General features: G+C 37.8%; 1 protein-coding gene across 4 annotated transcripts in view; it reads right to left on the bottom strand.

Moving 5' to 3' along the window:
• The window catches only part of STXBP5L (syntaxin binding protein 5L), a 189,862-nt gene that overhangs the window by 15,217 nt on the left and 158,335 nt on the right, over positions 1 to 16,310 (bottom strand). For all 4 annotated transcript variants that reach the window (XM_071760679.1, XM_071760670.1, XM_071760689.1 and 1 more), the window contains one exon: positions 9,443 to 9,613. In XM_071760679.1, the coding sequence (XP_071616780.1) occupies positions 9,443 to 9,613 (171 nt within the window). The remainder of the gene's footprint in view (positions 1 to 9,442; positions 9,614 to 16,310) is intronic.

The following is a 16,310-nucleotide window of genomic DNA, read 5'->3' as shown; positions in this document are numbered from 1 at the left end:
ACCTGTGACTTGCTACCCACCTCACTGACAGAAACACACAGGAGACTTCATCTGACACGCGAGGACAAAAAATGAAGCCAGTGCTTTCGAGTGTCACCTTTGTTCATCCATGTGTGAGCAGCACAGTGATGCTTGTCCTGTGAGAATGAACGGATTCCACCTAATTGCTGCAGCATTGCCCGCCTGGAAATGTAACCCACTGCCACAAAATCAGTGGAAGAAGGACAAGAACAATTGAGCCAACACTGTGACATTTATATAAAAGCAGCCCTGAGTGGTTATTGCCCTTGGCTCCTTCCGTGCATGGCAGAGCTGTCCTGCTGCAGTGCCCTGGTGTCTAGGAGAAGATTTAGTTTAGGGTTTGGGGGATTCTTAGAATTGAAAAGATAATTTGAGTAAATGACTCCATATGTTTCAACTGTCAGCCCTGCAGAACAGAGATTGCAGAAACCTTTTGCTTGGAAATAAAACTTGAATTTCCTTTCTTTCCCATGGAATTAAAAAAAAAAAAAAAAAAAAAAAGAGAGAGAATACTAATGAAAAGATGAGGGGAATGTTATGACTTCTCTATTCTCATCTGTAGCAAAGTCTTTGTAAGGGAAACAAGAAATTTTCATTGTCATTATTTTAAAATAATGGATCTCGTACTAACATAGAAGCATTAACACATTTTCTTCTTGAAGTTAGGAATCATGAAAATAGAAGTAACACGTGGTATGAGGAATTAAAGAAAACTACTAGTAATAAAGATCAACATTTTCACTGCAAATGTTCACATTCATTACTGGAGATTTTTGCAACTGGCTGTCAATGTCTTGGATGCTATTTATGGGTCCTCTCCTGGTTTTTAACATACCAAGTAATTGATCAGCTTATAAAGCATATAAAAACCTGACCTTTGACATGGAAAGAAACATATTCTGGAAATCAATATATTTCTGAAAAAAGTCAAATGTTTAATATTCTCCCCACTTGGAGATTTCTCTAAGTTTTAATCCCAAGTATCACACTTAACAGAAGCTAATGAAATTATTAAAACATCTGCCAGTTTTAGGGATCATAATCTTAAAATTTTTAAGAGGAATCCGTCACTGTTAAAACTGTATAGTCAGGAAAGCATGCAAAGCTCTGGATGCCAGTGTAAGCATAGAGTAAAGGAATTATACTTCCAAGCATGAATTTGCACACAGCAACATCACAGAGACAGAACCGTATCAGTGACTGCAATGCTTCAGCAACACAGAACCATATCAGTGACTGCAATGCTTCAGCAACACAGAGGAGACAGGGGCAGGAAATAACGCTGCAGGGTTTTCACACATTTAAGAAGAACAATGCACCATTACTTGGCTAGAAACATCTTCAAACACCTTTTTTTAATAGCAGCACTCTAAAGCTATATTCCACACAAAGCAACTGACTAGAATGCAGCAAAAGTTATCTGAAGCACAAAAACTGCGATAACAATCTGGATTTTTACTGTGAATTATTTCCTGCTGGATCTACTAGTAGAAGTTTCCCTAAAACTATGTTGAAAAGAGTGAATATACTGCTAGCAGAACATTCAAACCAGGGTGGCAATGTCTGTGCTGGCATCGAGCTCACAGCTGGGAGGTGCTTGACCCTCCCCCTGGGAAAGAAGTTCTGAAATGTACTGAAATTGTGACAGTTCTGGCAGTGTAACCTAAATGGCTTTGTGCAACTGGACTGACACAAGACTGATGTAAATGATGGCAAAGAAAGGCCCAAAAGAGAAGATAGATTAAGTCACCAGACTTGGATCTTTATTTTGATATTTCCAGAATATGGTAAAGTTCAGGCCTAGGTTTTTAGTTCAGCGTCTTTTAAAAACATAAGGGAACCGTTAGGGCAGAACCAATCTTCCTATTGAAAACAAAGTAGAAATCAGCATTTTTATAGAAAGATAAAAATATGGCAGATCTTTACAGTACGTAATCTTTCAGACTTCCATATTTAGTTGTATGAATCATGTCCCTTCACTTACACATGCAAAGTGTCTTCACATTCAAATCACTAAGGGTTCAATTTGGATATAGGCTTTAAGTTTGGACATATGTTCTTTAATCAAAAACATCACAATTCTCTAGAACTTAAATCCCAACCTAAAATATCCATCTGCTGAACTGTCTTTCATAACACTGATGTTTTGGTAAAGAATATAACTTCCACATGTGGAAGTACCCAAGAATAAGGTGCAGACAAAAGGCTTTATAGATGAAAAAATTGGATTCATTCAATAATGAAGTAAAAACAGTTAACATTATAAGGAAGCAAGGGAAAGCATTTTAAAGCCTCCTCTCTCCCAATAGATCCTCTTCTTGTAGAACTGTAATTGAAAAATCCTTGCTTAAAAAACCCCCCAAACTTTTGGACCAGCTAATATCATGTAACTTGGACAATCTCATTATATTCCTGTACTTCTCCCCAGTTCTTGATACACAACAGCCCACCACCTGTTCCATTCTGCCACAGAAGTACCAGGAAACACCCAATGGTGTGTTCCACTTCAAAAATGTTTCAAAAATTATTTCAGAAGTAGAAAAACACTTTATGTTGACCTGAAGCAATTGCTAGCAAGCAGAAAAATGCTAAACTTGAGCACGCAGGGCAAAACACATCCTCCAAATTCAACATGCCTAGAGTACAGTGTGAAATTAAATTAACTTGGAATCAAATCACCATTTAAATCAAAACTGACTAGAGATTCAATGAATGTACAAATAACAAAGTTTTCTTTTAGCTTGTTGTTTTAAAAAAAACAAGGAAAATTTGCAGATGGTAAGAAAACAAGTGGATCCTAACATCCTGCTAAACCTGAGAGAAAAGGTACTCCAAGGAAAAAACAAACATGAACTCTGCCTAGCCCAACAGAGTTGGAATTTAGACACCAGAAGCTCACATGCTCTTCTCTCTTCCCAGGCCTTTCCTGGCCATCAGGCATGCTCTTTCAGAAGGCACCTCAGTCTTTATAGAACCTCTCCCCCTTCCTTTTCCAGGGATACAGGGCATTGCAAGCTGATCAGTTTGCAGTGCAAAAAAGCTCCTAATAACTTCTTAATTTGAGTAAAGCTTTCTGCAGTATGGAGTGGGCTTTCTAGATACAGAACTGGACCTCAATGCATCATTTTTATCTACTTGTATGCATAGCTAAGAAATGTGATGACAAACTGAGCAGCTAGTGGAGGCTGTAGCTTACCACAGTGTCTCTAAATTATTTCCTATTATTCTATTATATTATTTCCTATTACACTATTCTTTCTGTTACTAGTTACAATGATATAAAATAATTTCAAATGCTAACAAAGTTGAAATTATTTACAAGCAAAGCCAACACCATAAACCCTCAATAAGAAGTAAGTAAAAAATATCTCAAGTCAAGGGATCTTCCATCTGCTATGAAAGCCCAGTTGTGAAAAGCCATGGCACTCAGGAGCCTCAAGAAGTGTGGTCCCATGACTGCTGTAAGGTGCTCAGTGGATCAGGTGTCAGACTGGCTGCTTGGGCAAGGAAGTTTACCAGAAATCATCCACTCTGCCATATGGAGTGGCATGGCAAGGGGAATGCAGCAAAGATAGGAGTTGTTCTTAAAACCAGCCAGAGATGCAATAACCTCCTCAGAGAATACATTTCTGTGGTTAACTATCCTTGTGATCAAAACGAATTTCCTACTGTCTCCCTGAAGCCATGCCTCTACCTTAGCAATTTATGTCCATTACATCCTGACCTTTTCTCAGCAGAGAGGGACAGCAGATTATTCCCTTCCTCCCTGCAATGCCCAGCCATGCACTTGATTCATTCTGCAGGTTGTTTCCCTCTTTCCTTGGAAGCCTCGGAGTTGAAAACTGAACTGATAGTCTTCTAGGCCACCACCACTTAGTTCACATCCAAATGTGGAATCCAGACCCAAAAGACCCAAGAAAAAACAACAATAAAACAGAAATCACCTTCTTCCCCCCCCCCCTGCACACACCTTGCCACATGGGAAGGAAACCTCACTGTCCAAAAATATGCACGGTGCTACACATACAGCAGTGCTACAGCCATACCTGGCAAGAGAAAACCTGATATAAATTGTACATAAGTTACATAGGAAATACTGTGATACACAGCACAGCATCAGCTGAGCCTGGTTCCTCACTCCACAGGCTTTTTATAAGGTAACCACTCGGTATCATATTTCCAAGACCCTGACTACCAGCATGCTGGATTAACAAGAGCACATGACAGGCTTCCTCTATGGCTTTGTATGCATATGGGCTAATACTGATTAAGGAATGGAGTGATACCAAGATTTTGTAAACCTTGTTGCTGAAACAATAGACCAAAGTAACAGGATGACAAACACACACAGAAAACTATTTGTAAAATTTGCTGAATCTAAGAAGCAAACCAAAAGCCTCAAAAACTCAGCACCCAAGAACCCAAAAACCTAGACCAAAATACAGCATGAAAAAAAGTACAGAAGCCTCTGCAAGGCTGTCTAAAATATTTCTTATAGCGATCCTCACAAATACTTTTGAATAATCATAATAAAAAATTAAAGTTTATAGCATATAAGAAGACTACACATGTCCAAAACAAATTGGACAAAATAATGCAAGATACTAAACAACTTATCCTTCAAACAGTTTCAGTCATTCCATATGCAGATGCAAAAAAACCCAACTTAAATATAAAATATATACTGGACCTATTAAAATGGAAATTGTATTGTATTTACCATAGAATTCACTCGATAGATTTTTTGATAATGTTATTAAAGATAATGCCTAACTATTCTTGAGTTGTTTGTTTTGTCAGCTCACAGTGACATTTCTTTACAAGAGCTCTACATCAGATTTTAACTATGTATAATCAAGAGTTAATCATAAAGCTGAGGTAAATGCTGAAACTGAATCATTATAAAGAAAAGCAAAAGCAAATGTAAAGACTGCTCTCAGCATTCCTAGAAAATTTAAACATACAGCAAATCCTTGTTAGGCTTCCTGGTTCAGATGAAAGTTTGTAGCACCAAGATTTAGCCACATCAGGTCAAGGGTGATGTGCACACCTCTGTATATCCTCCAGCTATACAAGTATAACTACACTGAGTTCCTTCCCAAAACAACTTTATTAACACCACTGTTTTTTACAATTCAGTGTTTTCTTTATTCTAAAACTATAAGGAAAAATCAGGTTGAAATAAAAATTTTGTTTTCATATGCAGAAAAAGAGCAGATGTTTTGGGGCCTATTCATCTACCCTGAAATCCTTGACCAGGCTGGAATCTGTGCTGTGCTACATGGAAAGGGGGCTGTAATGGGCTTAACACCTATGCAGTATTATCTCTTAGACTGAGATGGGCTATTTTGGATCTGTGCAATAGAATAGAAGGCAAGCCAGGTAGGGGTACACATTTTCCCCAAGAAAGCTAAAAGGTTAATATAACACTTCCCTGTGAGGGTGGTGAGATGCTGGCACAGGTTGCCTAGGGAAACTGTGGCTAGTCCATCCCTGGAAGTGTTCAAGGCCAGTATGGATGGGGCTGTGAGCAACCTGGTCTGGTGGGAGGTGTCCCTGCTCATCACATGAGGGTGGGATCTAGATGATTTTTAAGGTCCCTTCCAAACCTCATCATTCTACGGTTCTAAAATACTGATTTCAGTGTTTCTGCAGGGACAGCTGCTGGGAGCACAGGGTGCAAGTTGGAGCCTACAGCTGGAAGAGACCAAAATATGATCGGTGCAAACACCTACAGCCTGCAAGGAAATCCACTAAGTTTGGAGACAAAATGCATTCCCTTTCTAGGGATGTCTATCCCAGGATGACATCATGGGATAAATATCTCTAAAGATTTTCATCAATAAGAGTAATTTGCATGGTATTTTATTAAACAGCTGTTGATATTTAAAAGCACAGTGTTAACTGGATAAATAAAAAACAAACAAAAAAACTCCCCCAACTTCTTTATACCTTGTGCAAAGAAAGCCTTACCAAATAAATATAATCATTAACTCCTAAAGCCTAAAAAACTTCTGGAAGAAGTTCTGAGTTTAGAAGTTCAGTAATGGAATTTCCTGCATTTGTGGTTTTGTTTACAATGCAAATACAATCTTATATTATTGCAAGGAAAAAACAGCTTAATCAAAAGCATGTGAAAACAATATTATTTGGAATTAATAATATGCTATTAAGAACTTGTAAAATTCTCATTTCTTTCTAAAATTAGATTTAGAATACCGAGGAACTACAGAATTGGATAGTATAGCTGTGAGAATATTGTGTTTATTAAACCAGAAGATACTACAGGGACAACATGTAACATTTTAAATAGAAATGAATAGAAATTATATTTGAGAAGTGCTGTATTAAATGTCTGGGTAGTTACTGGCAAAAAATGACCATAACAAACTATTTCATCTAGACAGTAATGTTTCTGGGGAAAAAAACCTACCAGGCTTTGAAACTGAAATAGCAATAATCTTTAGCTTGGAATAAAATCAACACGAGTTTAAAAAACTTTAGAGCTTTTCAACTTTTGCCATGTTAGGTGAGAATAGTGAGAAAGACACCCGCTTTAAGAAGCAACAGTAACCATGCCTGCATAGACATGACTCCTCTGCTACTGTTATCTGGGTTTTGAATTATTCTCCTATGAGTGTGGAAGAAATAGCAGCATTTTATTTAACAGTTTGCAATACTTGACTGGCTGAAAACAAGACACCTCTCCCCACCCTTCCCCTCCATTTTCTTCCTATGATTCATCACTGCAAAGACATCCTTCAGAAATCAGGAGTCCTTAAACACATATAAAGAGAGGTAAAACTCAGCAAAATCTTGACAATCAATCTAAAAGGAATGAAGTGAGAAGAATTACTGTATAAAAGTTGCTTGAAAATACACTTGATGGAAATGCTGGAAATCGAGTTCCTATCATATCAGAAGATCAGATTTAAATAGGTAGCTTTTGAAATCCAGTATGAGAAGTGAAGCCTGGTTTATTATTCTAATAGAGTACATCTGATTAGTCACCAAAATGCTTTATTTTTTAAATCACATCAATTAGAAGAGATTGTAAGGAGCAGGAAATGGAAGCACTAATAAAAATCTCCAAGTGTTATCAGTGCTTTAGAGACAGGCTTAAGAAAAGGTAAAAACCATCTATCCACACACAAAAGCTTTGTTGGTTTTGTTTTTGATGTATAAAAAGTGCAATCTCTAATCTAAATTCTACTCAGGTACAACAAAATCCTACCAAGTACTAACCTGACATATTCCCAGCTCTAACAAGGACATACAATATGTATCTTGATTCACCACATGAGGATATTTAAAAAAAAATAAATTCTTGTGAATACACCTATTGTTTATTTAAGCATACACTCCTAAGTAGCCAAAAAATTCTTACCACTTAGAGGATATTTTTGTTTTATTTTAGAACAGCCCAACAAGAAGCTTTTGATCAAAGCCAATTCCACATTTTAAAGAGAAAGCTTATTCTCAGCACTTCCCATTTGCTTTAGTGCAAAGGGAGCTGCATAAAGTAACCTAATATAGAATGCTTTTTAAGCTAAATGTTTCTGTACTAAAACAAAAAGGGACTATTCAAAGGATCCCTCTTCCACCACTGTTTCTTCTGGTGTGACAGCCTCTGGCAATGGGAGGTGAACTCTACCAGAGCTCTAATGAGAGAGGTGGGAGATGGAAACACCTCCAGTGAGCACAGCAGCTTGGCAGAAAGCCTCTGACCATGCTCTGTGTCCCACTGAGGAAATGTAGATAAATGTTGATGTAGATAAATGCTGATCTTAAATCAATCAGGAGGAGCTGCTAGAGGACACTGCCACAGACTTGAGGATATCAAGCTGCTAGAGGACACTGCCACAGACGTGAGGATATCAGCTCCATTCTGGTTAAGAATACTATCTTAGAAACCTTTATGCCAAATGGGGATGTTTTTTTTTAATAGGATCTCACACATGCAGACACTATTTTTCTGTTGTGTGATCCTCACAGTAGTCAGAACAAAAGCGAAAGAAGAATTTGCTATTTTTAATTATCCTAAAGCAAAGAAAAAACCCCCCAAAGATCCTAGTAGTTTGTAGCCAATACTAAAGGTATTTGTATTAAATGGCATTTAAAACCACAAAATTAGGAACTCTGCATTATGTAACTCCCCTTGCTCTGTCTCCATCAACAAACTATGGAGTACTGGTTCCAGCCATAAACCAGTTCTGTGATCCTGACACCTTTGCAGGTGGCCAAGGTAGGATACAAATGCTCCTTGCTAGAGTCATGGTGTTGCTCACTACCTGTCACTGATAGCATCACAGGGGATTCAGGCCATGCAACAGCCCAGACAGTAGCCACAGGAGATTGCTATCTCTTTGGTACTTAAGAAATAATTTTGCAACTTGATTACAATTAAAAGCTTGGATTTGAAAGAGAGTTAATTGTTAAAATTATTTCATTACAAAAAAATTAAATCCTCCAATTTCTGTAGTTTAAATTTTATTAAATTTTAACCTATTCCTAAAATAGAATACAACCAACACTACAGTCCTACATAATATTTTTGATGCTATCCTTTTTCCATTTTTGATAGACTGGAGCTTTTCTGCACAGATAATGCACTGTCCTATTGCATGAATCTGGGGGACCTGGAAGCCTGGGAGACAAAGGCCAAGACCACCAACAGCAGAGTGGGAACATCATCAAGATTGAAGAAAAACACATCAGCTGAATGCTTCTGCTTAACAATCTGCAGTGAAATAGCTGGCACTGCTGGAATTAAAATGAGCTTATTCTACATTTTAAGCAAAATACATTTCCATTTGGAGCTCTCAGTTTCATTGAAACTCCCTGCTTAGGCAGAAAAGTATTTGAAGACTTTTTTCAAGAAACTTATTATAAATAGAAAAAAATATTGCATTATGCATTATGATGTTACTAAAAGCAGTGGCAAGGAATTATGGAATTTTAGAAAGTCTTCAGTCCCAATAAATACATAAATATACATGTGCAAAGCCTGAACTCACATTCTACAAGTATTTTACTGATTTCAGACCTGTAAGTAGAGACAAGGAGAGTGTAAAGCATTAGTACTGCTAGAAGTACTAATGCTAGAAGTACTTTCAGAAGAACTGTGCATCAGCTGATGGTAACCCCTGCTTTTCTGGAGCTAAGCACCCAATCCATACAGGCAAGGGATGGCTGTAAGAGGTCATCAAGGCTCAGCACATGGCATCCCTGGGCAGCACAGAGCTCAGGAGCAGGTTTGTTAGTAACAGCACTGACACACAGGGATGGTTCTGATTCTAATCAGTCAGCTGGAGACAGCAGTGGAGGGCAGTGATTAGGACAAGGACCATACTGCACTTGGTTGCTTTCACACCCGGTGAGAAACTCCCAAACACCTAGCTAAATATTCACTGCCACCCACCTTCTGTGGTGACTGGGAGGGAAATCTCCATGCAGGCTGCAGACTGTGCTTTTCTGAAGGGGGGTCTCCCAGGCCCCCGGCGGTTCACTTTGGAGACGTCCGCGCTGGAAAGTCGCTTCCCTGAACCGCAGCTCTGGGAGGTCGGGCTGGTGCAGTGACCATTAACGTGATCTGGAATGTGAATGCAGAAAGTGATAGGTGAGGGCCAGCTCCCAAAATTCAGAATGGAGGAGAGATGTACGAGCTGATGTGTAAGGATAGGCAGAACCCAAAACTTCTGAGAATACTGACTTACTTATTTTATCAACCCGGCATATATATATATAAGAATAACTCACCATATCTTTACGTCATGCTCTGAAAAACACTAGGGACACTGAAAGTATTCTTACAGCTGCAGATCCTACAGCACTTTGTTCACCTTTGTGCATGGGCAATTGATCAAGATACAGCTGGTAACACTATCATCCCTGATGCTGTATCTCCTAAGAGATACCAAATCAATTTGAAAACTAGCTTCCCTTTTTGCTCTCATAACAAACTGCAAGTGTGTTTTACTGAACTACAGAATTTAGAGCTAAACATCTTCCCTCAAGTCTGCATGAAACAGGCATCTAACTGCCACTATTTGGGATAATTCTAGCCATAATATTGCTAAGTATTTTATTCTTTACGTACCACATAGATTTATTTTACTGCTTATGGAACTGCCTGCTGAAGAATTGATTTCTCTGTTACAGATCTAAAGATATGAAGCTACATCCTTGGACCCCTGCTAGAGGCCATGGTCAATCAGCACAGCACATGCTGCTGTCTTGATGGGGTGAGAAAGAAAACACAGCTGCTTGAAACTCTGCCTGCATTTGTCTGTTCTTCATTAAGGGCCACAGGTCTTTAAACCTCAACAATCTGCTGATCAAGGCTCAGATCAGAGTTCAGAGTGTGTTGGGTTGGACTGGACCGAAAAATACTGATGTGAAATTTTTCCTCCTCTTACGTTGGGTAAGGCAACACAAGAAGAATTACTGAACACAAATTTCCCCTCAACATACAAAAGGATACACAGCCAGGTATAACTGAGTATTTTTGGTGAGCAGGTAATTCATACTTACTAATCTAAATAAAAAGCAGGTAGAAAGCACAACAAATTCAGACTTCTGCAAGCACACTGAGTATTCCTATTCAAAACAACAGAAGCTCAATACTATAGGTAAGGACAGCCTTGGAGCTTCTGCCTTATTTTAAGTGTTAGGTTATCTATATCTCAGAGTTAGATTGGTCTTTAACATTGGGTAAATAACGATCAGATTTGGCTAATTCTCTTTAATTTATATTGTGTCTGAGGAAAAGATTAATGTTAATATACCAAGATAAATCTATTAGCATGCCATGATAGCTTCACTGTATAGTATTAAAAGCTATTTCTATATCCAGATGAATACAACATACAGTGTGCTATCCTATGTAGTCTTCCAATGAGTAAGTCATGTCCTTTCCATGTGAAAGTCTCAATGAACAAGATCAGAAAGAATCATTCAGAGTTATAGTCCATAAAGGGATTTAGAACCTGTACTGCATAATGAGGTGGCTCTGTAGGAGACAAAACTTCCATAATTCTTATAATGTTTCTTAATACTGGGCTATTAACTGAGCTAACGGCAGTTATAAAACTGACATGGATGATTCATTCAACTTGTAGGTAGGGAATTTTCCAAAATATCCTGGAACTATTCATGTATTTCAGTAGAAGGTCCTTTGAGCTCAGGGGCTTTGTTCAAGGGCACAGGCTGACTGCTCAGCCTCAGCAACTGACACATCCTCATCCAAGCTGCTTCCTTTCTTCAAAATTCAGCTTGTGTGAAGAAGTTTCAGCATGCTATCTAATTACCTCCAGGGAGATACCAGGAAGCAGTGAGGAACATAAAAGTAGAAAAGAATCATATTCTATAGAAACATCAACAGCATTTGTGAGTCCCTTTCCCTGAATATTGTACAGAACGGGCACAATTCATCTAAACTCATATTCACTATTTTTGGAGAAATGCTGCTGTTTCTTTGCTTACTTGTCTTAGTTACCTTCAAAAGCCAAAATTAAGCTCAGTAAGATCTGAGCACCTAAATCCCTTTAGCTGTTTTGACAATGCATTTCCAAATAAGTAAAGCCAGTTCCTGTGCAGAAAAAAATTAAGTCTCATCCTAGAAGCTCCAGGGATATCCCTTCAAGTACTGAAGTTGATGCACTGTTAGGAAGTGCTAAAACCACGAGGGGAGAGGGATTTTAGGGATCAGCTACACACTTTTCTATATATTAACATTGTTCTATTCTGATTAGCTTTGTTCTATTTATAAGGAAGAGCAAGATTTTAAATTTTTTCCTTGCTGGTTTACTGCTTTTGTCATGTGGTTACTGGGGCTTTTCTCATACCAGAAATGTAAGTTGATATCAGAGATATTACCATTGGCACTTAAGCAGCTGTGAGGAGACTGCTCTGTGCTGTTGATGTGATAGGGCAACAGCTCCTAACTCTCCTTCTGGAGAAGGCAGAGAATAGTTGCTTGGGAAGAAAGAACTCCACAAAAAGCTCACTTCTCTTTTCTACCCTTTTCCACCACTGCATTTGCTATTGCCTCCTATCCCTTCCCATGGGGACTGCCCATGAGGTCAAGGGAATTTCCATTATACTCTCTAGAGCTCCCAGACTCCAGCAAGTACCAGAGTTACTAATGCACAATGTTTAGGCATCCTGGCTTGGTGGAGATTGTACTTGAAGTGGTCTCCAGACTGTGTAGCAGCCATCCCACTCTGCCTGGGCAGCAGCCTTTTTTTTTCCTGTTTGTGGACAGTGAACTAAATAGCCAGGGATCAGTTTGCAGCTATTCTGTTAATTAATTGAAAATTGTAAGGACCATGCAAGCCATCAGAGTATCACAGCATCACAGCAGATTGCCCAATGCTACAACACATTAGGCCATTTTATACTGATTTAACTCCACTGATTTAATAAAGCTGCTTGTAGCACTTTGTATCTAAGATGTATTAAAACATATAGAAGTTCCTGACATAAGAATTCACTAATGTTCTTCACATGCTGCTCCAGCAGTGCTAGTACTGGTCCTGGTTGTTTGCTTTCATCCGAGCTCACAGAATTACCCATATGCATTAAAATTGCTTCAGTGCATTATCCAGCAAAAAGAAAAACCTGCCTAAAAAAGGAAACAGAACTGTGCTGGGTGTGGAAGGCCATTGTGTCACACAAAATACCAGTGAGATGACAAGACTGAGAGGAACTGAAGAAGTAACATTAAACACAGTGGACTTGATGGAACTACCTGAGATGTGCCTTAGGAGAAATGGCACCATGACAGCAGCAAGACTGCTGGAGAGCCTCAAATTAATCTGATTTTCATTTACACAGGGTAGCATGTATATGCTACAGAACTTGCTTTGTCATACAACTGTTTTAAACTACCTGGTGACCTCTGCAAAAAGCAAAAGGAACCAGTGACTTGCGCAGGGGAAAGATGAAACCTTGTGAAAACCAAATGTATTTAGAATGTCAATAAGAAAAGAGAAACGTGCATTTGCAGTTGCTGCCTAGAAAGTTGTGGTACACTTAACTACGCTGTGGTCCAAAAAAAAAAAAAAAAACCAATCTTTTTTTTTAGTTCTTACAAAGGGATAAATTCACAAAGAAAAACTAACTGAAAACCAGTTCTTACTAATGAGCTGAGAAAGGCTGAGAACAATGGAATTTAAATATGACTAATTAGAAGTATTATAACATCCTAAATTGTAAGGAAGTAATCAATAAAAGAGCAGGCAGGAGGACCATAGAGAGATGCTTTAATGTGGAGCAGAAAGAACCCGAAAAAATTACTCCCAGAGAATCTCCTCAACAAATATTAAGGAATAAAATCTCTCCTGTTAAAGGGAGTAAAATTCTCCCTCTTTCCACTGGGGGATTTTTCTGTATTATCAATAAGTTAGGTTTTGGTGTGTGATAATTATGGGTCTGACTCAGCTTTTTTTTTTTTTACACAGTAAAAAGATATACAATTAAATCAATAAAAAAAAGAGATCTTGTAACTGTATAAGTGGCTCAATGATGTCTCAAGTTTGCATGAAGAAGAACCAAAATTTGTATAAAAATAGTGTGATCATTCATTAGTGAATATACAGATTGACACCTTAAATTTTTGACACACCATTCTTAAAAGAAAACCCCTCACAAAGGCAGAATCACAATTTTCTCTTGGTGCAGTTCTGTCAACCAGGCAGGAGAGGAGGTGTGCACTCTAGCAGAAGAGGTTAGTCCAGATGCCAGAAAATGTGCACATTTACCTCTGGGCCTTCTTCAGTTTGAAGAGGAAGAATGAATTGCCTTGTTTACACAACTCTAGTACATTGGGGTCCACACGATGAATATAACATACTGTCATTATAATATACTGCCTGTGTAATAGAATGGTATTCATATTAAGGCAACACACTCCTATCCTGTGCTTGATCCCAGACATAATTTTTCTGAAATCAGGGCAAGCGTATTCCTTTTGCAGAGAAATAAAATACTGGGAAGTGGTTAAAAATATTACGTGTGCCATCACTGAGAGAGCCCACTGTAAAGCTAGCATTTTTGCCTGCAATTATGAACAATGAAATCAAAATACAAAATAAACATTAGCCAAATGAAGAACAACAATAACATATTATCTTATGTCACTACAATGTCTCTATATTATCATATCTGAAAACCCAAACCTCGGAGTACAAATCTAAAAATAAATCTAGTTTTGTTTGGATCTAACCCTGCTCCTCAGATTCCTCTGCTGAATTTCTCCAGACAATGTTACAACACATACTGGACTGACTGCCTCAAAACATGCACAGCATTCAGTGTGCCTTAACAGAATAACATAAATTTTGCTATGCTTTGTACAATAAACAGGAAAACACAGACAGAAAACTTAGTTCTGAAACACAAGCATAAAACATGATACATCCTGACCTGCACAGAAAACAACACTGAAACATGTAAGCAGAGCAGATGAACCACAAGACCACCTAGAATATCAGCAACTACACCTGAACACCCCTTACTAGCAGCATTGCAACTGCATTTCCAAGATGGAAAAAAAAAAAAAAAATCTAAGTTTAATTATCTGATTTTGAAAATGAAAAAAGTTCTTCAGAGAGGTTGACTGGAAACATTTTTTCAACTTGAACATGACAGAAATAAAGCATGACGCATATGGTCTGGAGACATTCTAAACATAACTCTACCTTTCAATCTGAAATAAATGAATGAAATGTAAGATAATTACAACAAAAGGATTTGTAGTCTATTATAACCATATTCTTCCAGACATTTTTCCCCTGATTTTTCAAAAAATCCTGCTTTTAACTAGAAGCAAGAATGTCTGAAATCACTGAGCTAGCACCATTTCAGATATTCTTACATTTTAAAAATTTGTTTGCAAATACCTAACTGAAAACAGAAAAGACATGGTCAAATAGGGCATTCTGGATATAACTAAGTATTCCCATTTTTTACGCAGCAACCAAACAATTCTTAAAAAAATAAATAATTTTTTACAAATTTAATAACATTACACATTGTTCTTCATTCATTATACATTGACTTCATACCAGGTTATTGTAATAAATAAACTAATAACAATTGTTCATTCTTTAATGGTGCAAAACTAGATTTTATAGCTGGTAATTTCTGATTTAGAGTTCTAAGTTATTCTTCTTTTGTTATAACTTGGTGATCAAAAAAATGAAGCATGGAAAATACTTTATAAATATTTTTCTGCTTACACACACAGGTCAGTTACTAAGACTGTTTAAGACTGGATGTTGGTTTAAGTCCCAACAAGGTGATAGAACCACCTGTCTTAACGCTGAGCCTCTGCCTACAAGTGACAGTCTGTCTGAAGCTTGAATCCCAATCCAAGTCAGCTGCCATAGAGGATCTCTGTGTCCTGGCAGGTCTGGTAAATCTATGTGTAGCCCCATATTTTGGCTGCTGGAGAGTATTACAGCCTGAGAGGTGTACAGAGACTTCAGAATAGAAGACTAATACATAGGAGTCTGCATTGCTTGAAAGGATGGAAAATCACTTACCTTTGAGAGTCAGGAAGGAACTCTAAGTGAAAATAGAGAACTTAGGAACAGTGAATTATGAGCCTAATAGCTGCATATAATTTTGTTATTATCAATTCCTAAGTGTATGGTGATCTTTACAGCTTGTTTTGTTGCTTCAGCTAATAAATTTTACTGCCTTTCCTTTGTGACTATATTAAACTGTGTCTCTTACAAACATTTTAGTTACATTATCATTTTGATAACTTTGAGCACTTACCTTTCTTTTAAACTACTTGCTTATTAAATTTCTCATATAGATTTGTTCTGGTTTGTTTGTTTTAAAATCTGGAAGTATTCACAGTCTGAACACAGTTCTTTTCTGCATTTGAAGTATAACCACACAGCACACAGCTGTTCTGCTTATCTTGTTACTTTTCTTTATTCCACTTATCTGGACCAACAGAATGCTAATATATGTTAACATAGGGTCTATTTTAAAAGTGAGTGATCATAAACTTTCTTTTTTTAACAAACGAAGAAACTGGTACTATTATACACCTGACCTTCAGCAGGTGAAAGGGACTTTTGTCTCGTAGGGGTGTAGCTACACAATAACAAAATCCGAATCTGAAATTACAAAACTGCAGAGACCAAATGTTTAAAACCACATCTATAAAAGTGAAAGCCTTCAGTCCATCCCACACTGTTTTTCCTCTTAACAGCAATTGAACTTGCAGCAAAAAGGGCAAACCACCAAGCCTGAGAGCACAGCCAGCAGCT

The sequence above is a fragment of the Heliangelus exortis genome, chromosome 1 (assembly GCF_036169615.1).
Source record: "Heliangelus exortis chromosome 1, bHelExo1.hap1, whole genome shotgun sequence".
In the NCBI taxonomy this organism is placed as follows: Eukaryota; Metazoa; Chordata; class Aves; order Apodiformes; family Trochilidae; genus Heliangelus; species Heliangelus exortis.
This window is presented reverse-complemented; position numbering and strand designations above follow the sequence as displayed.